At 42.4% G+C, this 27,422-nt stretch overlaps 1 protein-coding gene across 1 annotated transcript; it reads left to right on the plus strand.

Moving 5' to 3' along the window:
• Positions 1-8,304: 8,304 nt before the first annotated feature.
• CCND1 (cyclin D1) lies at positions 8,305-26,505 on the plus strand. The gene is made up of 5 exons (XM_090032885.1): positions 8,305-8,741; positions 10,095-10,310; positions 11,185-11,344; positions 17,011-17,159; positions 23,124-26,505. Exons 1-5 carry the CDS (start codon positions 8,544-8,546, stop codon positions 23,277-23,279), a joined length of 879 nt encoding a protein of 292 aa, XP_089889011.1. The 5' UTR covers positions 8,305-8,543; the 3' UTR covers positions 23,280-26,505.
• Positions 26,506-27,422: the final 917 nt, after the last annotated feature.

A 27,422-nucleotide genomic window follows, 5' to 3' on the forward strand; every position in this document is an offset into this window, starting at 1 on the left:
GAAATTATTTAAATAAATCAGAACAAGGAACCTGCCAGAGAATTGATACGTCCACCAGAAGACCAAGGACAATGCAAGAATTAAATTTAAATCATTGCAGATAAATTAAGGGTCTGATTTCAGAAGCCCTGAACCTTTCAACTACCATTGACTAAACTGGTATTCCAGATGCTGAGAAGTGAAAATCTGTCCCTAGCTGTATTATTTGCATCATCCTTCACCACAGAGCATGCTGGGGTGGACGTCTTGAGCAGATCTACTATTTTCAGGTAATGAAAATGAGAGATTGCTAGGGAATACAGCATCACAGCAGCAAGAACTGAAACAAACAATACATAGCAGTATTAAAAAGAATTAGAGCAGTGATTCTTAACCAGGCTGGAGGGCACTCAGGTGTACCTCAAGATCCTTTGAAGGGTGATGCAGGAAGTATGAGGAGATAAGCAAGGTGTGAAGGGATATGCAGATAAGGGCAGGCTCAGGCTCTCCCTGCCTGGCTGCTCCCTCTCCCCTCCCCCTGCTGCCTAGCCCTCCTGCAAGGAGGTAAGCACTGAAATAATTCTTTTTTTTTTTTAATGGGGTACTACTTAACGCACAAAAGTCATGGAAGGGTGCCTGAGTCTAACAAGTTTCAGAACCAGTACACTGGAGAACAAGTGGCTGAATTATTAATAAAAAGATGATCTTTGCTTTGCTTTTAGTCCCAGGAAGTTGAGGAAGAAAACACTATTATTCCATCATTATGTAAAGAAAAATGGGCTTGAATAATCTTTTGATGTCTGTGTAGCTACCTCCTTCTGAAACCTATACATTTGAATGACACAATAGATCATTAAAATCAGTGGAGCAATGGTCAAATGCACTCTATCTGAAGATCTGGCCATAATTGCCAATGCATTTGGCTTTACAGGCAAAAGGCTACAATAAAAGTGCCTGTAAAAATCTCTATGACATTCCTAAAATATGTTGCATATGCAGCAAAGTAACTGGGGGGAGGAGAAGCAGCACTGGGGTGTCAACCTCAGTCACTGCTTTGTGTGGGGTGCGGTGGGGAGGGTGGAGAAAAAATATTTGCAGGGGTTGATTGTGTCATTGTGATCAGCATCAGGGATGCCCACCTATGCCTCTGGGCATAGGCTTAAAATCTCATCCTGCTATGAAAGACTGGTTTTCCTGCCACTTGAATGGGGTGACCTCCACATAATTAACTCACAGTTTGGCCAATCTAACATAATCTATTCCCAGTGACATCTTCATGCATTTATGTCTATAGAAGGAACTCAGTTCTACTTAAAGTGAAATCAATATCCAAACATTTACTAACATCAATGGGAGGAAAATTAGAACCATTTAAATGGAAAATGAAGCACCTCCCTACCCTTTATTTCATTTAAATAATAGTATGGGATGATTTTAAAAGCACATAGAAAATTAACATTTGTTTTTTTTTCTTGAATTAATAGTTTTTGAAAAGCAGCATAATTATTTCTAACCTGCATTTTTTACTTGCTATTATTCCAGATAATCAGGAATGGGGAAAACATTCTTTCTACCAACTTGTCCTATGTGATTGTGTGTAAATCAATTCAGTTTAGCTGGTTTTACGCTAAAGATCTTTTCAAGCTACCTAGATCAATGACAACCACTGTTAAACTTATGTAATCACATGATCTAAACCCATGTAACCAGGTGACTATAACTCTATGATCTTAATTTATATAATTAAGAGGCAAAGCCAGACTGCTCTGGGTAGCCCAAAGAGTTAGTACTCAGACCCACCCAAAATGAGTGTTTTAAACTACTGGCAATACAAATGATTTGTTCTGATGTCAGACCTTGAGACATATACCCAGCTACTGTAAGTTTGATCTCATCCAAATTTGCACTCCTAGCTATATCACTGATGTAAATGCATGACCTTGGCCTGTGAAACCACATTATTCTAATTATGTAATTGCATGATCCTAACTTCATGATCCAGACCCATGTAACCACATGATCTTAACCTATTCAACCACATGAACTTAGCCCCTGTAATTATATGCTGGTGTTTGCATTTCATTTCTTCTGCTCTTCCCTCCTTTGTCATGTTCAACATGTTCATTTTCAGGAGGTTTTTTTTTATCACAGGTTCCTGTCCCAAAAACTGGATGGGCATGGACTTCAGCAGTGCACTTCTTGCATGAAGAGGGCAGCTTGCATAACTCATCTTGAAGGCTGGAGCCACAGATTGTACTTGCTTCTTCAGCGCAGGACCTGCCTTCTGCTGTGTCTGTATAGTACCTACCTAGTACAATGAATTCCCACCTCTGATTGGGTATTTCAATGTGCTGCTTTAAAATAAAAGAAGCAGTAAGAAGTAAGAATGGGTCAAAAAAGGACAATAATGAAAACATTAAATAGCACAATACTGTTCCCAAACTTATTTTAGAGAACAAACTTAGATGGGTGAAATACTATAATTCATGGCCACAGGGGTATAAGCTGTGTTGGTCTAAGAACATAGGCAGACAAAGTTCTTAAGGTAAATCCGATATCTTTTATTAAACCAAATCAAATAGTTGGGAAAACTCTCCTTTGCAAGATTTAGAGTTCAAAGTTATGGGGAAGTTTGGGGGACTGAGCCCCCCCAAGCCGTAAGAGAGAAAAGCCCCCCTTTAAGATTTGAAAATTTTATTTTCCATTTTTCTTAGGGCACCATGATGGGCAGCCAGTGTTTTTTGCAGACCCCCCTTCCCAGAGTCAAAGTGTTATTTGAACACTGCTGTAATTCTGAAAAATGTGAAGTTACACCATTCATTTTGATTTTTTTATACAATGCATCCCCTGATGACTGGACACTCTTGTTTCAGTCACTGGCTGCGTCACTTATCCCATAGCTAATTTCTGTGTTGTTTCTATAGATGTAGTCACTTTTTTATATCACCTTTGCCAAAAAATAAAAAGTTTCAATTTTTTTTTCTTCATTTGTTTTTGTTTTGGCATTGGGGCTGTTAGAGAAACAGCTGTGCTGTGAAAGACAAGCTCAAAATTGAGATAACAGCTTCAAGAAAAAAAAATTCCAGAGCTGAGAAACCTTCCAAATAAATAAAAACCTGCACGCGGCCAGCCGAGGATGCTGCGCCCTCTGGAAGTTGCAGCGGGTCCGCCTCTTGGAAAGATTACGGTTCCCGGTGGTGATAAGGAAAACCATGTGGGCTTGTTAACTTAGGCACAGGCAGGAATGCTCGGAATGTTCACCGCTTCCATTTAATGATCAGAAGACAGAAGCCTCAATTAAAGCGATAGCGTACTATATTCCCCCAGCCTCCGCTCCACTCCAGCACTCGCCAGCAAAACTTTCTTAGCTACCGGGCTTTATTATTATACTTTTTTTTTTTTAACATAGGCTGTTTTTGGACAGAATCGCAGAGCGGGGTGGAGACTGAGCATTACCACCAGGCTCTGTCCTTTGGGGAAAAAAAGGTTAATTTTAAACGCAAAACTAGGAGCAAAAACCCAACCCTGGCAGATTTAGCCACCACCAAATACTCTCACGCATATACAGAATTTGGGTAATTGCAAACTTTTTGCCCCTTGTGTGCCTCCCCCCCCCCAGCCATTGCCATGCATGGGAGTTATCCTCTGAATGTGATCAATGCCCAACTTGCTGGGGTCATTTGATCCCAGCAGTCTTTCCTACCCAAGTGCAAGAGGGCTGGACCCGATGATCCCTTCTAGACTACGAATCACCTTTTGCATCCTCCCCTCCCCATTCCTTTTTTTAAAAAATCTTCCTTTTTTTTGATGCATGCTTTCATGACAAGTCAACGTGGCCAGTGGTCCAGGGGCAAGGATGAGGGGCTGGTTATTTCTTAATCGATTTAGTTAGAAGGATCACGCGTGCCCCAGCGTTAGATACTGGGGGGTGCAAGCATGTGCATGTGCGTCTGTCCTCTGCACCGAGCTGTGCAACAGCCACGCAGCTCCCAGAGCTGCTCTCCTGCAGTTTCTCTAGCTGGAGGAGGTTTTTATGCTCTGGAGCTATTCCTTCCTCTATTTCCCCCCCTCCCCCCGCCTTGGAGGAGGGAATGATTACATCATGAGAAAGTGGCTGGGAGAACCCAAAAAAAAAAGTCGTATCTTTCCTGCAGCAGAGTTAAATAAAGGAGACTCGGGGCAGGAAACGTGCCAGTTTGGGACCCGGGTGGTCTCTTGCACTGAGCACAATATTTTATTGATTGATTGAAATATATATCTATATATATAGATTTCTTTTTTCAGTGCTTAGATAAGCAGTAGAAGTGTCGCTGGGAACACCAGGCAGCTGGAGAGCAAGGGCAAGACGCAGCAAGCCCTTAGCATGCATGTGTGCAGTGAGGGGAGGAGAGGGAGAGATCAGGGAGATCTCTACCCACCCCCCCGCAAGAGGTTGGTTAGATGTAGCCCCCCCACCCCCAGCTCCTTCGTGGGCTCTTTAAAGGATCCGTGTCCAATAGGGTTTTGCTAAAGGGTCCCAGAGTCGGGGCACGCTGCAGGGGCGACCCGACGAGTCCAGGATACAAAGATCTCGGGCACTATCAGGTTTATTGGTTACTGATCGTGACAGTCCCCAGCGCCCCTTCCCCACGGGTCGCCTCCTGTTAATCATTACTGAAGGCGAAAGTGTGGGGAGGCGGGGAGGGAGGGCAACGACTCCGAGGCTGTGAGTCAGCCCGGGGAAGGGACTGGCTGGCAGAAGGGCTTGGTTGGGGGGAGCTCATCGCTTGATGTCTCCGCGGCTGCTTCCGTCGGGGCGGGCAGCCCGAGCGCGTGTGCCCGGAGCTCTGCTGCCCCTCCCCGCGATAAGGCGGGCGAGCCGCGCGGCGATCTCCCCCCGGTGTGCGGGGAAACGCTGCCCCCCCCCCCGCCGTCCCCGATCTTCCTGCTAGGCCCCTTGAACCTCGTGGGGGATTTGTCCCAAGAACAAGTATTCAGCCCTTTGCGGGCTTCACCAGCCTGGGAGTTTTATTAAGATCCCCACCCCCCCACCACCCAGTTCCGTGCAGCATGCTCTGAGCATGAGTGGGGACTGCCAACAAGAACAGCAGCAACACGTGCTTTGACTGTAGCCTGCGAGACAATGAATGGGGAAGGAAGGGGGGGGGGGGCGATGCATGGTTTAGGCAAACTGCAGCAATCGCCCTTGTGAAAGCGGAGCCTCTGCGCGGAGGAAGCTTTTTTTTTTCAATGAGATGGAATCGGTTTAACAATGAAAAACATTGACTAGAAGAGGGGAGGGGAAAGGGAGGGAGAGGGAGGGAGGGAGAGGGGGAAGCCAGCAAGTCTTTAAAGTCGCCGATCAGGTATCTGGCTCAAGGTGAGATTCCACCTCCACATGTGGGAAGTGGTTTGTTTAATTTATGGCATTCTTACAAACAAAAGAAGGCCGGGTTCCTGCGCCTGGGACCGGGGCGAAAGTGCTTGCTGAGGGGCCGGCACAACACCAGCCCGGCACATGTGGGGACCTGACTCCCATGTGGATGCTTTAGGAGGGGCATTAAAAAAAATCCCAACACCTCCTACCTGAGCCCTCCCGAGTCTTTCCTGCATGTGAATGATCAAGGGGGGTGCGAGGCTGCAGCCCCTTCCTTTGCTTTCCCTTCTCTGGGGGGTTTCAGATCCTTGTTAAATGCCTCCGTATAACACCCCCCCACCCCCCGCAATGAAGCAGGGGTGCTGTATTAAACCGCTCACGTTCCCAGCTCGCGATTCTTGAGATGGACTTATTTGATTTTATTTGATTACGGGTGCAACATAAACATTTCAAGCTTCCCTAGTTATTCTTGCAGATCCTTCCCGTGCCGGTGCAAGGCTCCCCGGTTATCAGTGGCAGCCGGAAAAGGCGACCCCTTTGTGTACGGACTCAGCCTCCAACCTGTGCGCCCTCCGCTTTCACGCTTTTCCCAGGCGCTTGCACTTTTGACCAGTCCCCTTTGTCTTGTCAGGGAGAAATCAACCAAGTTCCCGGTTCAGATCTGCCTGATCCGCCTGGTAACAGATCTATTCCCCTATTGGCTTATGCTAATTCCAGTTTCCTCTTGTATTGCGGCCCATTTTAAGGAGGGCGGGGGGTGGGGGTGAGGGGGGGAGTTCCCTCCAGGAATGAGACCAATTTTGTTTTAAGTGGGCGATCTCGTTCATGCAATATTGCCACACGCAGCAGAAGCCGGGCTGTGTGTGCAGCCGTCTCAGCTGGAGGGTGGTGGTGGTGGTGGTGGAGGTGGAAGGGGGGCTCCGGAAAAGCTGTAGTTGATACCACTCCGCCTCATAAATCAAGGGCCCTTGCCACACCGGAGGGGATTTTTATGAATGAAAAAACAACAGTGCTCGCCTGGTTTCAGAAAGCAAATGCATGGCGAGGGCAAGGGTTTCACAGAGCAAATAATGCTTTGGGGGAAGGGAAAGAGAGGGAAGGGCGGCTGGCCATTGGCTCCCATTATTATTATTTATTATGACCCACGAGCACATATTTGAGGACCAATGCTGCCGTCCTGGCAAAGCAGAATATGCTCCAGACGTGCAAGGCCCGTAGGGCATTGCACCAGTGCTTGAAACCTGCACATCTGGAAATATCTTAGAGCTGGGGGAGGGAGGTAGAAACATGTAGAAACCCCTGACTTTGTCTATCTAGGTAGCCCGATTTGAAGGGAACAGAGGGCCTGCTTGTTGCAAGGAAGTGCAAACCTCTGAGGCTGTTCCAGAGTAAAAGTAATGTTTTTTATTTTTCTTGAATGCATGGAGTAAAGAATGCTAATGCTTCCCCCTTTCATAACTCTTCTGGGCAAGTCTGATGATGGGGCACACACGCGGGGAAGACACAGGTAGCCCAGATTCTCCCTGGATCCTCTGAATGTCATCATCATGAAGATAAGATACAAGTAAAGGCAAGCGTCATGCAGAGAGCTCACAAAGAGACGCTGTGTACACGTGGAAAGCTGCAGCTTTATGCCCTATGATCTGTACTAGTGCTCATTATACATTTTGAAGGGGAGACCCAGACCTGACACTCCAACAAGCCACCTACAGCCACCCTGCTCACCTAATCTCAGTGTACTGGCTATGCTCTGATGAGTGCGACTGCAGTTTGGGGCCTGAGGATGTATTATTTATTGTTACGTGCCCGCATTTAGGGGGTGGGAAACCTTTCCAGCGAGGGAAAGAAAGGTACATCTGCAGATATATCTACAGCCTCCCAGCAAACAAGTGAAATTCTAGTTCCACTGAAGTCACTGTGAGTTTTGCCATGAGCTTCGAGGTTAAGAGCCCAAAAAACATGGAGTCCAAATGCTTGATCCCTTGCCCCCTCCCCCCCCAAAAAAATCTAGATTGAAAGGGAAGAAGATAAACAAGTGTTTCATTCCCCTGCCCAAAATATATTAAAGATATAGACAGCCTCACTGTGCTGAGGAACTGACACAACTTATTGCTGGAGCCACATCAACAAAAGTTTCAGCTGTGGAAGGACGGACTCCCCCTCTCCGCGAGCTTGGGATGGGCCCCTGGGTAACTCCCTGAATACTGGCACCTTCCCTTGGATTCCTCTTCTTTTAGGTGTTAACTGTGTGGGAGGAAATGCTGGCCACCATTTTGCTGCACTGCTGGGATTTTTTTTCTGGGTGGTGGCGTGTAGCGGGGGCAGGGTGTGGAGCTTTGCTCTGCTGCTTGGTTAGGGTTAAATGGATTTCACCCTGTGTCCTGCCTCCCAATCCTTTTGGCAGGATAAAATGTAAAAGCCCCCCCACCCCCACCCCATGGAAGGAAATCCTACATTCCTTTAACTTTCAAAGATACAGTCTAAATCTAAACCAGGAAGGCAAAATGGAGAACAAGTCCGCCCTTGGATTATTAATGCTCTGCCTGTGCATAGTCCAGGTTGGGAGTGCTTTTAAATAGGAGTTTCTTTGAAATATGACAAACGATTAGGAATAACAACAACAATAACAACACTATGGTGCTGCCTCTCCTCTACCCCCCAATAAAACAATCTGAAGAGGGTCCCCCTGTGTCCATATTCGCGTGTGTCTGTGTGTGGCCTACTCCCATTCATCATTTAGCTCCCACTGCCCAACTCTCTCCATTTTGAAAATTATGCATGATACACTGAAGAGACAATTTGGGTTTCCCCCACCTCTCCCCTGCCCTTGAAGAAAGCAAGCCCTTGTCTTATTTGCATTTGCATTAAACCCTGCTTCTGTATAAGCTAAGCAAAGGGGAAGGACTCCAAGCCTATGGGATGGCTTTAGGGCTCTGCCCCTTGCTTTTGGCTTCTCTCTCATTCTCTCTGCTGCTTTGATCTCTGCTTAACAACAGTCACGTCACAGGGACTAACTATACAGGAGAGTTTTGTTGGAAGTTGGAAAGTTTTTCAGCCTCCAGAGGGCTGTAGCGGCAGTAGCAGCAAGCAGCATCCAAGGGACTCCTGGAAGGGGAAGAGAGAGAGAGAGAGAGAGAGAGAGAGAGAGAGAGAGAGAGACGAGCCTTGAGTCAGTCCTTTAGAAACCTGACTGTAGAAGGAGGCAGACATGGAACATCAGCTGCTGTGCTGCGAGGTGGAAACCATCCGAAGAGCCTACCTAGACGCCAACCTACTGAATGACAGGGTCCTGCTGGCCATGCTGAAGGCGGAGGAGACCTGCACGCCCTTGGGCTTCTACTTCAAGTGCGTGCAGAAGGAGATCTTGCCCTACATGAGGAAAATAGTGGCCACTTGGATGCTGGAGGTGCGTATGTCCGGGGCATCGCTCCTGCCGGAGCCTGGAGGGGATGGACCCCGGGAGCCCCCCGAATCCCAGCAGCAGCGCCGGACATCCCGCGGCGGGGAGGGAGGGAGGGAAGGAGGGAGGGAGGCAGCAGCGTGCCCGGCTCCGGATCCAGCCGCACCATCAAGGCAGCGTGGCCCCCCCCCCGCCCGCCTGCCTGCTGCATTGAGGGGGGTCTTCATGCTCCCCCAGCTTGCAAATCCACCCCCTCCCCGCCTTCCCCCAAATAAAAGGATAATAAAAAAAAAAAGTTTCCATCTCTGGCGTCCTGCCCCCCTCGCCCCCTCTTTAAGGGGGGGGGATTTTTTTATTTTTTTATTTTAAATGAATATCCCCGTACACGTATGCAGGCGCCGGCCGTGCCAGTATTCCGCGCCATCTTTGTTCTTTCCCTCGGTCTTTTTTTTTTTTTTTTGGGGGGGGGGGGAGTAATCAATGATATTGCTAAGCGGCCGGGGTCGGGGGCCGGGGGCCGGGCCCTTTGTTGGCGGCGGCGCGGGGCTGCAGGCGCGGTGCCCCCGCGAGGCGCGCTGCGGCCGGGGCGCCCGGCGCGGGGCGGGTGGCCCGCAGCCCCCTGGGGACGGGCGGGCGGCGCCGCGGGGCCCAGGCAGCGCGACCCCCGGAGCCCGGGCCACATTGTGGTGGCCGCCCCGCCGCGCTGGGAGCCCGCCGACTATTTTTAATTAATTTCTGAAGGCGGCCCGCGCGGTCCCTGCAGCCGCACGCGGCTGGCTGGCCGGGTGGAGGAGGGGAACGGGGGGACCGGGGGTTTTGCTTTCGGGGCCCCCCCCCCCGGCCTCCCCGCCCGGCTTGCCGAGCCGACTGGGTCAAGCCCCCCCCGAGGGGCATTTTCAGGCCCTTGAGGAGGCTCGGGGGATTTTTTAAATATTTTTAAATATTTTTTGAAAAGATGACGTCTGGGGAAATGCGGCCGGCGGACGCCACCTTTGTGTCTGGAGCGCGGCTTCCCCCCCGGCGGTTAGCAGCGCTGCTGAGGGGATCCCACCCGGCTGGGATCCAGCGGGCCCTGTGGATCCCCCACTCCATCGGTCCAGGGGAATGACCCCCTCCCCCTTTTTTTCTTTTAACCCCACATTTTTACATAGCCTTCCCCCCTCCCCCCATTCACTCTCAGTTTGGTTCCTCTCATCCTCCCCCTTCCCACATGGGTTTTACTCAGGGCATTTTCACATATCCCCCCTCCACCCCCCAATATTCAGCCTTACAGCTGAGTGCAAAGGGGGAGGGAAGGGAGTGGGGCTCAACTCCCTATAGATGCTGGGCCTCCTTTCAAGGACCTCTCTGGTTTGGCAGGTTTGTGAGGAGCAGAAATGCGAAGAGGAGGTCTTCCCCTTGGCTATGAATTACTTGGATAGGTTTTTGTCCTTCGAGCCCCTCAAGAAGAGCCGGTTGCAGCTGCTGGGAGCGACCTGCATGTTCGTGGCTTCGAAAATGAAGGAAACCATCCCGCTGACGGCAGAGAAGCTGTGCATTTACACCGACAACTCCATCAGGCCCGACGAATTACTGGTAATTTGGGGCTCGCCTCCTTGGGAGACCCAAATCCGATCCTGCCCAATGCAGACCAGTGGAAGCAAGATCGGAAAAGGGGGGGAGGGACAAAAAAGACAGACTCCAGAGAAGAAATTGCAGCTGACTTCCTCACATCTGCCTGTAGGACCTCTTGACTTCCTCACATCTGCCTATAGGGCCTCTGCATAATTGTGCACCATTCATTCAGGAGAATTAGCCCTCACCTACCCACCACTTCCCAGTAACTTCATTATTGCACGTGGCAGCAGCAAATGTAGATTTCAGGGCTACCTCAAAAAAAAAATAGAGCCCCAGAGGGAGAGTGGACCTTCCCCACTCCAGTAACATGAGCCACGTGGGGGTCCTCTGCACCGTCTTCCCAGCGCTGGTTAGGACTGAGCCAGCTTAGTTTAATTTGAGCAAGTCCCTAATATGTGAAATCCTTGCCTATTACCTCACTGAAAGTACAGTACTGTAGGCAAAAAAATATAGGCAGCTGGCGCCCTCTTGCGTTTGGAGCATGTAGTTCACATGCTTCATTTCAGAGCAGCTGGGTACTGAGGATGTGTGTGGGGGTAGAGGTGGAACAGACCTAAGTAGTTTTATACCTAAAGGTAGCCACATCTAGGCACCATCCTGCTTGTGAACACTGCGGACAGCATGGGAGCAGCACTGGTTAGCACAAAGTATTTTCGTTATCAGCCTCCCAAGGAGCCAGTGGCATCAAAGAGATGCCAGTGCATTAGGATTCCATAATCAGATAAGCACAATTCAAAGCTAGATACCATTTTAAGCTATTTATACACAGAGTTTCTAACCACATTTTCCTTCTTCTTCACTTCCCTTTCCCCCTTCCTCTTTGTTTTTGTAGCAAATGGAGCTGCTTCTGGTGAATAAGCTGAAATGGAATCTGGCTGCAGTGACCCCTCACGATTTCATTGAACATTTCCTTACTAAAATGCCTCTGACTGAGGACACCAAGCAGATTGTCCGTAAACATGCCCAGACTTTTGTGGCTCTGTGCGCTACAGGTATGAGCCCTGCACGCTAAAAAAAGGTGTGTTGTTCCCTTAGCCAAGCACACACTTTCCCCCACAACTTCTGAGGCCGCCCCTAGATTTACTGTAAGCCAAGTTCACAGCACTCCGTGCCAGTAGTTTTAAGCGCTGATTGTTGTCCCATTGTTTGCAGAAGGTGGATTACTTTGCAGAAGGTAAGTTTCTCAGAAGATGTTTCTCTTCTGAGTTTTTAAATGAAGTAAATACATAAAGCTCTGCAAGTAAGGAGGAGAAATAAACTGATTTCTGTAGCTCAGGGATTTGTTGAAGCTCAGCGTGGCTAGATTCTTTATCGGTGTGTATCAAGACTGGGGCAGGCCTGTCAAAAGATCCCTGTTTTGAGGGACAGTCCCTCATTATGGATTCTTTGTAAGGCAGTTTCGAAAGTCTTTAGGCAGGAAGATTTGTGTGTGTTTAGCTTTATATTGCAGTTCATAATCTCCCTCTTCCAGTTGCCCCTTCCCCCTTGTTTGCCCTTTCCCCTTGTCTGTGGATGGTGGATTGGAGGACGGCCATACAGCGTGGAGGCTTTTCTGGCACAGGATTGAGTCTCTGCCGTCTGCACCACGTGTCATGCTGAAGCCATGTGCAGAGGCCGCCTCAGGAGGAGCCAGAGACACTGACTGTTCTCCAGGCCGCATTTTCAGAGGCCTGATCTTTGGTTTCAAGGGCACTGTGAATTTGTGCTAGTTCCCTAAACTCTGTGTATAAAGGTGGTATGGGAGTGTGTGTACATTTTACCAGTGGAATCCTAACAAGTGGAGAGGAGAGGAAGATTGGGAGAGTGACGCTGTCTTTTTAATCTCTAGACACCACCATTCCTGAGTGAGAGGAGGAAGGTGACAAGACAAGGGCATGTTTCAAAGGGTAGATCAGTTTAAAAAGTTAATCACATTTCATGTGACTGCCTTTACTATGGCAAGAGAGGCCCAAAGGTGACAAGAGAATAAGGAAGCAAAAGCAGCCAAAACAAATGTTCTTTTGAAGGAAGCTTGCGGGGTCATGTAAAGATGAACGTCACGGATCTTGTTTGACTAAATAAAAATGCCCTGGGAATGAGCTGCATCACTGTATAAAGTAGTAACGTTCAGGGGTAATTCTGCCAAAGGAGTGCTTAATCTAGCATGGCTCTCAAGAAAAGGTGTCTTAACTTGGAAGCTGAGGATGGTTATATTTGGGTCAAATTCATCCTTGATGTAAGGTACTGCTCAGGAGCATCAAGGATAAATTTGGTCAAATGGAAAAAAAAAATAATTGCCTCACATAGTCACTCTCTCGGAAAGGTCTGCTCAGAGGTAGAACTCAGAATCTCTAAATATCCATAAATATTGGTAGGCCTCAGCTTTGCCTTTCATCCTGGGCCTAACATCAGCATGGCAAGCGGTTTACAAGTTTGATTGACTAGAAAAAATATCTCAGTGCTCTGCTTCTACAGTTGGAGTCCTAGAACCATTCTAAGCAGTTTTTTAAAATCTTAAATGGATGTTTTTTGGAAAGTCAAACGTGTTCTTGAGGACAGAGTCTCAAGCAGAACAAGATAGCAAAGAATCCTAATGTTCGATTGCCTGGTTTGAAGCTGTCTCAGTTGTACCTGCTGTTTCTTTGTAACTAAATAGTCTCCCTTTTGACTGTGGGGATGTTTAACCTAGGTTGTTGTGTTGGCAGTGACAGTGATGAAAACAAGAGTAGTTCAAAGGTTGGAAGACTGCTAAGAGTCCAGTACTTTGATCTACTGTCAGTGTTGTTATGTTTCTTTTAGAAAGCACATCCAGAGCCTTTATTAAACACTGTGCTACACATCACATGGGTAACTGGAAAAATGCATCGGTGAATGTGAGCCAGGTTCAGAAAATTTTACATAGCTTTTAGAAATAGTCCTGAGGTCTCTGAGATTTTGGGTTCTATTCAGCACTTAGCTTAAGTCAGTAGCAATGTTGCCTGAGTAAGGAGTGCTGAATACTGAGCTGATTGGCTTTGTATTTTTATTTATTTTCTAGATAGCAAGGGTTCCTCCCCTGTCCTTCTCCCCATTTCCTCCCCTCCCCCTTGCTTTTTTCCCCCTGACGATTCCTATATTGACTAGCGATGTCCAGGTAGAAATTAGAACAGGATGAATACGTGACTTTTGTAGCATGTGAACTTGACTTTGCTGTTGGTGGTGGGTATTGTATTTTTTCCTTACCAAACCTAATCTAGATGCATTGTAAATGTGTTGTGTTTTTTTTCTCTAATGCCTGGTGGGCCTGATCTAAAAGCCTTCTGAAGGCAGCAGGAAATTGACTCTCAGTAGCCTTTGGATCAGGTCTTCTTGAACATTGCTCATGATATGTCCTGTGCCCAAAGTTAATGGCAGAGCACTTAAGAAGGCACAGTATAGGAACTACTGGTACTTATTTGAAAGGAAAGAAAACTGGTGTGCCAAGGTGAAGGCACAGGAAGTGTTTAAGATGCATGTGTCTATGTGGTTCTCCAGATAGAAGAGATTACAGTAAAAGGTAATCTTAAGTGGAATTTTTTTTATGCTTGCTCTTGATTTTTCTGCCTTGTAGGAGTGGATTTGTTTAGCTTTGTGTTTTTTTTTCTTAAATATATTTTCACTGAAGGATGCCTTTGTGCTGTGGTAGGTTAGGGAGGGGAAGAAAAAATTACCAGGGGTTGTTTGAAGTTAACACATAATTGAGCTTAATGAATGGTGCTTTGGCATGGCCAAGCAAGGCAGGGATAACTGAAAAGGAAACAGGCCTCTTGGCTCAATAATATTAAGACCAATATTAAGGGAAAACTCCAGCTCTATGCAAGCAAAACAATGAATAGGAACAAATATTGGGAGCCTCCAGCATTTTATTATGTCCCCCTGGTTGTCTAAACATAGTGGGCTCCTTTTTTACTATTGTTGTTGTTATGATTATTATTACCCTGGCTTTCCTCCTCACTGATGGAGAGAAAAAGACCTCCCTTTGATACAACTTTGCCACAATTCTCCTATTCTCTGGCCTTTATAAAATTGGGAGGCTCAAGGTATGTGACCAGTTGGAACCTGTTGCATCTTGCAGCAAGTGATTTATGTTCACAGTTTTGATTTGCCTCAATGAAAAGATTTTCATTCATAGCCCCCAGCTCTCCAGACGGATGGAATTGCTGCTCCATTTAAAAAGGAAAAGGGGTGACTCGCCTTGTTAGGAATTTTTTTAAAGGGCTGTAGCGCCTAGATGCCTGCTTTGTCCTCCCTTCAGGGTGGCTGGCATTCTTCTCTCTCCTCCCCCTCCTCTCTCTCTCTCTCTCTTTTTAACAACGCTGAAGTTGTTTATTCTTTTTGGATGAAGTCTCAGATAGGCTACTGGGGATGTGTGCTTCAATTGATGGGGCCCCCTTCTCCATTGTGGCTGTGTCAGGTCTAATTCATCTCACCGAAGCCCCCTTGTTCCTGAGTGCTCAATAGCGCAAGATGAGGCGATGGAGGCTGACAATGATGCCACACTCTTCACTTGGGGGCATCCAATTACAGGCGAGAGGGGCCCCCTGATTAATATGCGGAAATTAGTGGCCTCTGCCACAAATAATTCCTTGTTGAGTTGCAACAAAAAGACAGTCCATGCTGCTTGTCTGGAGTGGTCATGGGGACAGACACAAACTGGTCATTTAAACTTCATTATCACTTTTCCACCTTGGAAAGAATGAGGGTGTGACTATGAATTCATGTTCTTTGAATGTTCATGAATTCATGTTCACGAAATCATGTTTATTGCCCTTTTTAAAAGAAAAAAACAAATATGAATCCCAAACTTGTTCTTATCTGAATGCACTCATTAGCCTTGTGCATTTTGGCCATATTTTTGGAGAGGGTTTTTTGTGCAGAAACGAATAAATGCTAGAACTAATTTTCTGTGACTGTACGCATCATGCATACAGCTGAATTTTGGTGAACTAAATCTTAACATCTATTTAAGCTCATATATTTCACCTACAGCAGCCTCTTGTTTTTTTTCCAAGTCTACCTGAAACAACATACCAGGGACTAATTTGGGTCTACCTAATATTAGATACTTTCTGTGCAATGTATATATTGGCAATAATCAAATAGATTTTTTTTTGGAGGCAGAGGCCTTTATGAAGTGTGCTTGTATGTGTGTGGAGGGTGGGGAAGGTGGAGGGTAGGAAAGGTGAATTAGATTTGCCTCATATAAGGCACAAAGGTTTAATGAGTGTGGATAAAGATTGGCTCTAAGATGACAATACATCATCACATCAAAAAACCTCCCACACTTAATCAGGTGTTTAATTTTGAAGGTACTTAGAATTCCATAAAATTCTGGGCAAAATGCCCTTTGGAAGGTGGGTATTGTTTGGGATTACAAATGGAGTTTCAGAGATGTAAGCCCCAAATTGTATCTGTAAGTACATGCACTGATATGTGTTTAGAACTCTGATGTGTGCAGAGGAGAGGACTTTCCGGCAGAGCCCAAATACCACAGTTCCACTGGTAAAACTTTCACATACACATTGTTTAAACATAATATTTAATGCTGAACCTGCTTGATAGAGTGGCCCATTTCCTTGATTTGATTTAAGGGCTTGTTAGATAGCTTGTTTTATCAACCTGGAGGAAGTTGTACTTTTGTTAAAAGCTGAAGGAATGCATCCCAGGTTCTTGTGTCTGAGGTGGCATTTCCCTTTTCTCCTTTACAAAATCAGACATTTACTAATGCCTCTCATTTATTTTCCTTCTAATTCTTATCCAGGGTGCACTTTGCCATGAATCAAACACATTCCTGTTTAGCAGAAAGAGTCTTAGCATTAAAATGTGGATTATTCCTTATTTAAAAAAAAAAAAAAGAATAACATGCTAAATGGCAGAGATCGGCCCCTCAAGGAATCATGGGAGTGGCTTTGTAGAGAGACCTACAGCAATGCGGTCTGGAAGGGGGCCCAGCCTCTTGTCAGCATGGTGTCACATCAGAATGTAACTGATTGTCCGCCAATTCTTGGGACCCCCGTCACTTAGTTATGCCACATTTACATTAAATCCCGGTTGCCAGGATGGATGGCAGCCACTGACAAGAGACTAGGTTGAGACAAAGCATTTTTAAGATGAAACCTTAATTTAAATATGGATAATCCACTGACAAGGTTAAGTGTTTTCTCATTTTCTCTCTCTTTTTGTTCATTAAAGTTATACATTTTTCTTTCTAATGTAATTGTACAGGATTCTGATCTGAAAGGCTTAAGATTCAGAGACTGCTTATATCTCAAGTCATAATTCACCTAGTCTCTGCTTATGCAAACACTCAAGATTGCTGACTGCTTTACTCACATGAGTAGATTCATTAACTTAAATGGCAAGACTCACAGGAGCAAATTGCTTTCATGTCTACAGGATTAGGGCCTGTGTATGTTTCACATATCTCAAAGGCATGAGGGGCTACTTACCCGAGTCAGGTTATTCATAGGCATAAGCATTAGCAGGGTTGGGCCTGTAATTGCATATATTGTTAAGTTTTGTGGGGTAGGACCTTTATGTTACGTTTCCTTCATCTTTTTAGACCTGCAGCATTTGACTTGCACCCACAGAAGTGATATCACATATACAAGTAGGCTTAGCCTAAAGAAATCAATTCTCTTTTCCTTTTCTCTTTAAACAGATGTTAAATTTATTTCAAACCCACCCTCCATGATCGCAGCTGGCAGCGTGGTAGCAGCTGTGCAAGGCCTTCACCTGGGAAACACTAACACTTTCCTCTCCTATCAGTGCCTCACACACTTCCTATCACAAGTTATCAAATGTGACCCGGTAAGTGATTCTTTCAGTCTGTCTGTCTCAGAGTTTTATATTGAATGCTTTTTTAATATGTGATAGATGAACCAATAGTACCTCTTGATAAAAGTTAAGCCTCAAAATGTTTTTTCAAATATATTCTAATTTATTTTTGTTACTATTACTTATCGCTACATATATTAATAAGCAGAAATAACACTGCTGCAGTTCACTGATATGCCACAACCAGTTCTTCAGAAGAATGTATCAACAAAGCAAAGGAAACTCTTAATTGATTTAGGACCATTTTAGGGGCTGTGTTTGGTTTGTAGGTAATGAAACCAGCAGTCTTATGTAGAACAAAAACCTTTAAAATAAAACAAGGAAATAGTTACTAAGATTGCAATAAATAGACCTCATGGTATCTCTGACCTTATCTTTGACCACTCCTGAGACGCTTTATTGTGTCAAGTGGTGTGAAAAGCTTTTTTTAAAGGGGTTCTAATTATCTAATTTGGTTTATTACGTGCTAGGTCTGCCCAGTAGCTGGTATTGAATTCCTTTTTGGAACAAATGTTGTCCCACAACTTTCTGACAAGGTAGATGGTCCTCACAGGACTCCCATTTTGCCCTGCAGCTTCCAGGAGATGCACATCAGTAACTAGTGAGCAATAAACCTTTCATGAGTGAATGGGCCAGGAAGGGAGCCTACAAGGAAGACCTAAAGTCAATGATCCATGTTATAATGGTGTGTGAAGTTGGGGCAGAGTTTAGCTTTGTTTTATAACAATGTGGAAGACCAATAAATAGATGCTTTAAAAAGGTTCCTGTGAGGTCTCCAAGCGCTGGACAATGAGTCAAAGACAACCCTGTGGTTAACAGGATAATCTATGAGATGCTGCTGAACCTTTTATTTTACATGTTCATAAGCTAAAATATATACACACACCAAGCAAGTTGAGACCAAATTTAATGTAATTGGCTTTTGTCTGAAAAACTGTAATGAGTCCTGGTAAGATGCTTATCCATGACTGAATCATAAAAAATAGATCACAAAGAAGGATTTTTTGGTGATATATTTATGCAAAAAAAATAATAGATACTTCACTATTGCTTATGATTTTGCACATCCTAATTATTTTAAAATACAATGATTTTTGCCTTTGCTAGTACCACAGCAGAATTTAGTAGTACCAGTTCAGTGCTTAATTGTTAAACAAAATAGGATGCTGTGAGTACCTGTAATACTTCAATGAGTATGTGAACAATTCATGTACGTCAGTGTACACATGGCATCTATCCAGCGCAAGAAATTTGAATTAGGTTCTTTGGAACAAGTAAGAGACTGACTATCTATACTGCTAGAGAATATCTGGTTAAAAAGAAAATATTATGTAAACATTTCTACTACGTTACATTAAATTATATTCTATCACAGAACTGTGTAATTTGTCCATATATGATTTGACTTGGTTCATGACACAACACTGTTACATGACAGTATTTTTAGCCAGAAGTAAAATCATCTTGGGCATTAAGTTTTTTTATGTCTGTCACCCCACAGTCTAGATAAACTGAATTTAAAAATAGGATCTTTAAGAAGTGAGTTAAAAACCTTTTTTCACAAATGACTATGCCTTAGAGTAGCAAGAACTAAAAATTGAGGGTTTCAAACAGTTTTGGTTATATAAAATAAGGAATAAAGAAACATCAAGTTGTATATAAATATTTTTCAGATTCCCCAAAAGGAAAGATGTTCTGAATTTGTGCTTCTTCTAGAATAAAAGTGCAATATTTTCCATTATAATAATCCTGTGCATAAAACAATTACTTGGTTTTCAATATAAATTAATCCCTTAACATAGAGTATTTCCTGTAGAACAAATTAATTTAACTGAAGTGTCAAACACAAGTCATGACTTTAAAAAACTAATTAATATCTCTGCTTTGGTTTGTTGGTCCACAAGTAATGGATACACATTGCAATCATTTACTGTGCTTTATATTGGATTATTTTGGTACAGTAATAAGATGCATTAAAATATATTTAACAATTTTATTGTTAGATGGAGCAGCTTGTTTGTTGCGCTTTAGTTTTTATAGTGATACTTTTTCCTTTAGTTTCAAGAAAGCTGAGTCTAAAGTAAAATGAATATCACCTGATTGAAATTCCTTTATGGTTCATGTTTACATTGGTAAGAGTCCAATTTCCCATTTTGCCTTTGATCAGTGGTAATTAGAACCTAGATAATCACAATTAGAAGTCTTGGGCTGTCTTCCATCATTCTATTCTTGACCCCATCATCCAAACAGATTGAATTTTGCCTGACATTCATTTCCAGGCCAGAAATTTGCTAAACTAGATTAGGTTGGGTTTCTATGCTGTCTGTTAATGCACTGGAATTTGCTTCTCCTGCCTGCTCACACCAGAGGCACCTTCAAATGTTGCCTGTGATCCACAATGAGTCGGGTAGTAACAAAAGCTTCCCAATAGTTTCTTTGTTGTTGTTTGTTTGTTTCCCTTTGTGTCTGACCTGTAAGTCTTATGCTGGATTGAATTTCAATCTGATTGTGTCTACTGTATATGTTAAATAAAGGTATTTGACCACATAAGTAAGCTAGCAACTCTTTTTCACTGAGAAGCTTAATTTATCCAAGAAGGGCTTATGACCTTGAACAAACTGTGGGCATGGAAAATTTGGGTAGTGAAGCAGAAAAGTTGTTGGGAAAAATTATCTGAGTTTTGTATTTGCCCTCAGTATTGAGAAACCATGAGTAGAGTGAACAACAAAACTTCAGCATATAACCAGTTTCCAGTAATATTACTATTGTGATGAGATTGTACAAAGCAAGTTTGCATCTAATTGGTTCTTTCAGAATACCTATTCTTCTAATATCTATCTAAGTGAACAATAATTTGAACTAAAGCACACAAAATAACCTTTCAAAAATAATTTTCTTCACTAGATTGCATCATAAAGGCAACCTGTTTTACAGTAAATTAAGATTGTACTTTTTGTTGATCAGTTTGTGGTTACACCTCAATCTGCCTACACCTCAATCTGCCCCGACAGTCTCACAGTAAAGATTATTTTCTGTGATCAGAAATTTACCTTTGAAGTAAATCATCTAAGACTGAGCTCCAGATTGAAAACAATATGCATTTACATATATCCTTCTGACCTGCTTACAAAGTGGATTAATTGCTGCTTTAATCTATGAGTAAAATTAGTTCATATTTTAGTTTTCAGAATTCAAACATGCTTCAAGCGAATACAAGTATTTTCAGAAAGAAGCACCAGTGTTTGAAATGTCTGGAAATGAGGATGAATTGGCTTTTGGTATAAAACACTGACTGGGCTTGTATGATTGAGTCTCCTCAATTTGTGTGAACTGTTGGAAAGAGAAAATATACCATATTTCTTTTTTATTTCTGTATGCCTATTTCTATGTGGGTTGTGAGATGTGTACTCTCAGGAGTTAAAATGGGGGACCTGTGGCTTCTGAACCTGGAAATGGTCCATATTCTCTTGGGCAGTCTTCTTAGAGATCGTACTGGTAAGGCTTGAGGTATGTAGGAGCCAAAGGCATGATGACTTTAGGATATAAGGCATTTCTTTTTGTCATTTAAAATGCTGTGTGTCTCTGTCAAGAGGAAATATTACACTAGGGTTTAAACCAGAAAAGGTCATAGGTTACTGTTTTCAGTGAGCTGTAACTGATGGTCTGATCTGCTTAGAGGTAGGATTAACCTCCCTCTCTCTCAGAAAGGACTTGCAGAGAATTGTTTTCTTGGGTTTCTAATCTTATTTTACCCCAAATGCCATGTGCCCTTATTGGTGGCAGAGGAGGTTCTTGTGGTAGTGGAATCAGTGAAAAGCTGGTAGATCACACAAGAAGCCTCTGAATGAAGGCAGAATTGAAACTGGGAAATAAAGAAAACAGCAGGCAGGTCACCCTCTCAGGAAAACAACATTCATTCTCAGTCATGCACATCCTAACACTTTTGACGGCAATTTATCATGGAAGACTGGGTTCACCGCAAGGGCTAACGCATGTCATAGGTTAAATCAGAAAAGGCAATACTGAAAGGGAACTTCAAAGTCCATAATACACAGAGTTAAATATGTTCAGAAAAGCTTACGATGTTTGTTATAAGGACACGAGTAAACAATGTGCCAGAGGAATTTTGCCCAAATTGTTTGGGATTGTTTTGCCTATTTAAGGCATCAGTTCTATGCCCTTGCAGTGGGTATACATGGTACTGAAGAATGTGTAACCTGCTCTTGCAGAAAGCTGGACTGGATGATCTAACAGGTCTTTTCCATCTTTAATTTCTGTGATTCTATTAATAAGGAGATTTGGATGCCTGATATGCCTGTTCCTACTTGTATACTTGCATGCCCTAGGGGCTTTTTTTTTTACCCATGTAAAGCTTGATCCTGCAACATACTTTGTGCTCTTTCATTTCTATTTTTGTTAAGGTGGGAGGAGGGGAGCTGAGGGGACTGAGTTACCTTCCTGGTTGCCCAAGGCACTCAATATTTAACAGGAACAAGCTGATATTCAGCTGTGAGAAAGGCAAAAAAGAAAATGGAGAATTGTCTCACTTCTGCTTAGCATGTGTGTAGATGAGTGCAGTCAGCAGAACTTTCTGTCTCATTGTCACAAAGATACTTACTGGGCACGTCTACACAAGATGCTTGCTGTAGGGTTGTCTAATTAGCTCCGCAGTAAATATCTCGGCACCTACATGTTAGACCACAGGAAACTAATATACTCCACAGCAGGTTAGTACTTGTAAATGCAAGTACTGTCCTTCTGCACAGTTGTTTCATGCACGGTGGCATGCATGTACATGGTGACCCAGCTGGCTGAAGTATGAGGGTGCTAAAGTGCAGGGGCTGCCTGCCAGCTAGCCCCACCCTGGAGCACTCTCATGTCCAAGCCAGCCCCTCTGCAGCATGTTGAGCTAGGTTGGAGCAGTCCCAGGCTGTCAGGCTGACCTGTGGGCCTCTTGCTAGCCAGGGCTGCTCCAACCTGACTCAACATGCTGTGGTTCTGAGCGCACATGTAAACACAGTGCCCAGGAGCAATAAACTTAGGCACAATCTGTGTTGGAGTTTATTGCTTCATGTTTATATACCCATATAGATGTGCCCAGTGGGGGCTTAATGACATTCCATTTTTGGCTTGTGAGATGCTACAGTTTTTTGTCTAAACGTTTTCCGAGATAATTTAGTATCAATAAAACTCAGCCTAGGAAAATATTTTATCAGTTCCACTGGGCTGTGGTGCCAAAGTGTTTCTTTAGTGAAGGTGGACATGTTATAACATCATAGACTTGGTACCTAATTTGTGTCTCCAGTTTACACCTGTGTAGTGCCAAGAGGTTAAAACAGTTACTCTTGATTCATTCTGCTGTAAGAAAGAACAGAATGAGACTGCATTGTTCTTCCCAAACTGTAACGTGGGAAAATGTTATTAATGAAAAACACCATGCCTTCAAGATATGCCTTCAAGAGACATTTTTTTTAGATTCAGAGACAAAAGAAAAGCATCAAGCTTCAATGCATGATCCTACCAAAGTACCTCTAGCTGGAGGGTCCTTTGTTCTGGGTGATGCTGTAATCTAGTGCTCATTGCCCATTCAGTTAGTAGCTTCTGTGCAAAGACTAACCACTTGTCAGGTTGGGGTTGGTTTGGGAGATAGTTTCTTGAGATGATTTTTGAAATGTTCCCTCTGAGAGCTGGACTATAACTGCACAGTACTTGGTTTAGGACACTAAATATCAAATGGCAAAAATGTATGGTCAGTTTCTGAGGTGGCCTGGATTCAAGCCAGCAAATTTGTAAATGTAAGGGTCTCTAGTCCATTTTTCATGTCTCGTTGCAAGTCATTACATTTTTCTTTGCCTTCTACAGAGATGGCATTTGAATTATAATATTATATGTTTTCTAAAGGATTGTGGGTTTTTTCTTCCTTTTAATATTCTCTAGGACTGTTTACGAGCCTGCCAAGAACAGATTGAATCCCTCCTCGAATCCAGTCTACGCCAGGCACAGCAGCACAACATATCTTCAGAAACAAAGACTGTTGAGGATGAGGCAGATCTTTCCTGCACGCCCACTGATGTGCGAGATGTGAACATTTAAGAGGACTTCTTCTAATGGGTTTGCTTGGCCATGAAAGCAAACAAAGAAAGGGCATCTGCGAAGGAATCAGCATCAGGATCTCCCCCCCAGAAACCCTTTTCTCCAGGACATTTTTATACCAGAAGGGAAAGCTTCACTCTTCTTATTTTTTCCTTGCTCTTTCTCCCTTCCATCTGTGACTTAAAAACAAACAAACAAAATACCCCAAAAACTGTCTTAAAAAAAGAAAAAATAGTATTTGCATGACCCCAAGGGGTTTGTGCTACAAAAATAGAGGATTTTATACAATAATAATCAACTAGTTTTTATATTAAAGTGTTCTTGTCTGTATGTTGTAAAAATAGGCATTAACACACAAAATGTCTCCAGGGGAGGTATTAGATGTGATTTCTTACATACAAAACAAACAAAACAAATAAACCATTTTTAAAGTAGAAGAGGGTTATTTTTTAGATAGAAAATGACATATTCTTTTGTTTTTTTCTGTAAAAACATAGCTTTAACGCAGTTCTAGGCTTTTCTGTATCTTGCTTGCTTATGCATTTAGTCACTTTATAATTCATCTGTAAATGTTTATTTTATTTTCTTAGGTTTTTATCCTCTTCACCTTATAAATGGTTAACGTAACCCATAAGTTAGTGTATGTTAGTATACAGCATTATTATATGTTAATCTTTTGTGCCTGTGGATTGCCTGTGCATAAGGCTTTTGTAGGGTTCCAGCTTAGCATTGTTGGGGAAGGCCCAATGTACTACTCATACGATACTCTATTATAAAGAGGAACCGAAATAGTGACATAATATATTATATTTTTGTAATCTTCATATTTTTGTAGTTACCTGTGTATAAAATGCTGGTCTGACCCAACAGATCTTCAGCCTAATTATGGTCAGGTTCAATCCACAGCCTAGTCTTTTTTTTTTTTTTTTTTTAATATTCTAAAACCATTCCATTCAAAGCACTTTCAGTCCATTAGATATAGGAAATACGTTCTTTTATTGTGTGGGAATTTTTTTTTAAATGGAATGGTTTGGAAATATATAAGTGCTTGTGCGCAAACATGAAATTGCAAAGCAAGTGCATTTAACTATGGTGTTAGAGGAAAGGTGATTTTTTTTCCGAAGGTTGGGTTCCAGTGAAAGAAATTGCATTCACAAATTGCCAGGATATTTTCCTATCCTTTTCTATAGAAAAGTTGAAGTTTATGAATCCTTTGGTGCCAACTCATGTTTGTAAATTAGGGGCCTTAAAGGTTCACATATAGAACACATAGTTTAAGGATTGTCTCTAGATGTCTTGCAACTGAAGGTTTTTAAACACTAAAATATATAATTTATAGTTAGGGCTAAAAAGAATATTTATTGCAGAGGATGTTCATAAGGCCAGTATGATTTGTAAAATAATGCAATCGCCCCTTGATGTTTTAAAAAAATATCCTTCTACCCTTGATGTTGCAGTTTTAACACAGCTTACTGAGAAAATTAAATAGACACTCTTTTTAAAAAACAGTATATTTGGCCCCTTCGTATACACTTCCAAAAAGCAATCTAACCATGAGAAACGCCATAGTTAAAAAAAACAATAGAATTGGTGTACTTGAAAGAAGATCTTATTCCAATATATCCCCCTATTTTGTTTTTTGTTTTATTTTAGCTACAAATAGAAAATTTGCACATCTTGGCTATGTATCTTTTTATTATTATTTTAGAAAGTAGCTGAAGGGACGTGGACATAGCTGTTGAAGTTGATGCTCGAGGAGAATGTGGTGGTGAAATGTATGTGAGAAAACTGCCGCTAAGGTGTTGATTGTAAAAAAAAAAAAATTAAAAAAGAAAAAAAGGAAAAAAACAAAACAAAAAAAGAAAAGGAGTGGATACTCCATTTTATTGAGCTGCTATGGATAAATTCCCAGCATGGTTTGAAAAAAAAATTAACATTGCTTTTCTGTATCTTTGTCATTGTGTTTTGCTGCTATTTTGTGGATCAGTTTTTTTTTGTTATACAATGTCATATACTGCCATGTTATAGGTTTAATTTTCTCATAGAAAATTATATTATTGACATCATTTTTTTTGTAGATTTTTTATGTGATCAATTTTTACTTAATGTGATTACTGCTCTATTCCAAAAAGGTTCCTGTTTCACAATACCTCATACTTCAGTTAACCATGTTTAGACCAGGTTTTAATGTTTGTACACAGTGCCTCATAGTTCTACTGCAAACTGAAATGCATCGCACGCTATTCTGAATGGGTCTCGCGATTTGCAACTAGGTTGCATTAATTTAAAAACAGCAGACATTTCAGAAGATCAAGTAATGTCTTTTTTTGTTGTTACGCATTTTATAAAGCTGGATTCTTTGTCTGATCTGGGGTTTATTATCATAGTAGTTTTAAGCTGTGTTATTAGCCACATTGATATATGAAAGGTGCATTATAATATAACTTTTGTATGCCACTTGATGGTGTTGTTTTCCCACCTGTTGGGACTCATCATTTGGTATGATAGGTTATCTTCTGGAACTCTAAGTATTTTGTGTGTTTAATCTGTTATGATATACTAGTTTTTTGTTTTGTTTTTGTTAATTATAGCATAATGCTAATTTAAAAAAAGAAGCCTGTAAATCTCATAAATAAGCCAGCTAACAGAGTTGTATGCTGAAGAATAATCTAGCTGTTGCCTGTATGCTGCTAAACCAAAACAGAATTAGAACTCTTTTTGAGGGCAAATGCAGTTAAGATCCTTCATAGTGTATAAATACAGCATTGCAATGCTACTAGCAGTCGCAGGACCCAGGAAGACTGGATACATTCTGTCCAAATTTCAGGAACATTTCTTACTGCTTACCTCATAAACACTTCTGTTTGTGGCATCTCTGTGTCTCTGAACCAAACATGATATTGACTTAGTGGTTGTTGGTTAAATTATGTGTTACACTGAGTGGCAGTGTGTACTGCAAATTTCTTTAAATAATGCATAAACTAAGAGGCCAAATCCTGAAGTGGGTTCATGTGCCAACAGAGATGCTTTATTTGTCACATTATTATAACAATCTATAGTAAGCAAGCAATTCATATTTGTACATTGTTTATATTGTACTTATTGGCATCACTGGTCTGAAATGCACATTTTCACCAACAGACCTGTAACAGACAAGTTTCCAGCAAAAAAAATACAAAAAAACAAACAAACCCTAAAGTCTAGAAATAAAATGTGTAAAATCCAATTTCTGTTTGCTGTGTTTTTATTAGCTTCAAGAATGCAGATTTACAGTTCCTAATGCAATCAGGAAGCCACATGGCATTTTCTTGCTTTGACTCTCCATACGTTAAAATTTGCCAGGTTGAAATAATCTGTATATCATTATTTTAGAAAAGTACATAAAGTCCCAATTTCACATGGGTGTATGTACTAAACATATTTTTTTCTGCAGGTTTTGTTTTATACTTCTGTTACTGAATCAGCTGGTGGCTAAAAATTAAAATTATGAGTAAAATAGATTATTGATACTACAAAATCATTATTTCTAGCATTTAAGTTTACCAAAACAAAGCTATGTATCCTGTATTCCCCTTCAGGAAACATGTATTTCAAAGGCAGTAATTTGAAATGTTACTCCTCCAAACATCCCTTGGATATGACTTGTCTCAAATAATGTGGTAAGGGAAACAGAAGACAGAATTTTGTTGAAGAGCATAGTAAAAGGCAACATGGAAGATGGTTTAAAAATTCAGCAACGGAAGATGGATGCTGGTTCTTTTACCAGTTTAGTAAAATTACTAATCTAAAAATGAGGTCGAATTATAAAATACAATTTTAATCATTCTAAAACAATGTTTTTACCCCAAATTTCTGTCATTAAAATTGAGGAAAATACCTCCAAGTAGCACAAAAATCAACATACACCTTGATGCTAATCAGACTTTCTGAGAAACACTTCAGTTTTCGAGATGATTAATTACGATATAAGTTTTTCTCTTAAAACTAGTAAATGTACCAGTGTCCATTCACATCTCAAAAATCATTACTACAGTTTGCACTACTTTGGCACATTTGCAGTCAGTCAGAGAGATGAGACTGATAAAATAGGCTGTTGCCAAGAACCTTTGGTTCCTACTAAACCCAAAGTTTAAACTAGCTGTC

Source organism: Crocodylus siamensis, chromosome 2 (assembly GCF_052110815.1).
Source record: "Crocodylus siamensis isolate JL-2025a chromosome 2, ASM5211081v1, whole genome shotgun sequence".
In the NCBI taxonomy this organism is placed as follows: Eukaryota; Metazoa; Chordata; order Crocodylia; family Crocodylidae; genus Crocodylus; species Crocodylus siamensis.

Excerpts from the sequence above, each read along its gene's own strand:
- CCND1 (XM_090032885.1), top strand. The coding sequence starts at position 8,544 with ATGGAACATCAGCTGCTGTGCTGCGAGGTGGAAACCATCCGAAGAGCC. Across the intron at positions 10,311-11,184 it reads TCAGGCCCGACGAATTACTG|CAAATGGAGCTGCTTCTGGT; the intron begins GTAATTTGGGGC and ends TTGTTTTTGTAG. Across the intron at positions 17,160-23,123 it reads AAGTTATCAAATGTGACCCG|GACTGTTTACGAGCCTGCCA; the intron begins GTAAGTGATTCT and ends AATATTCTCTAG.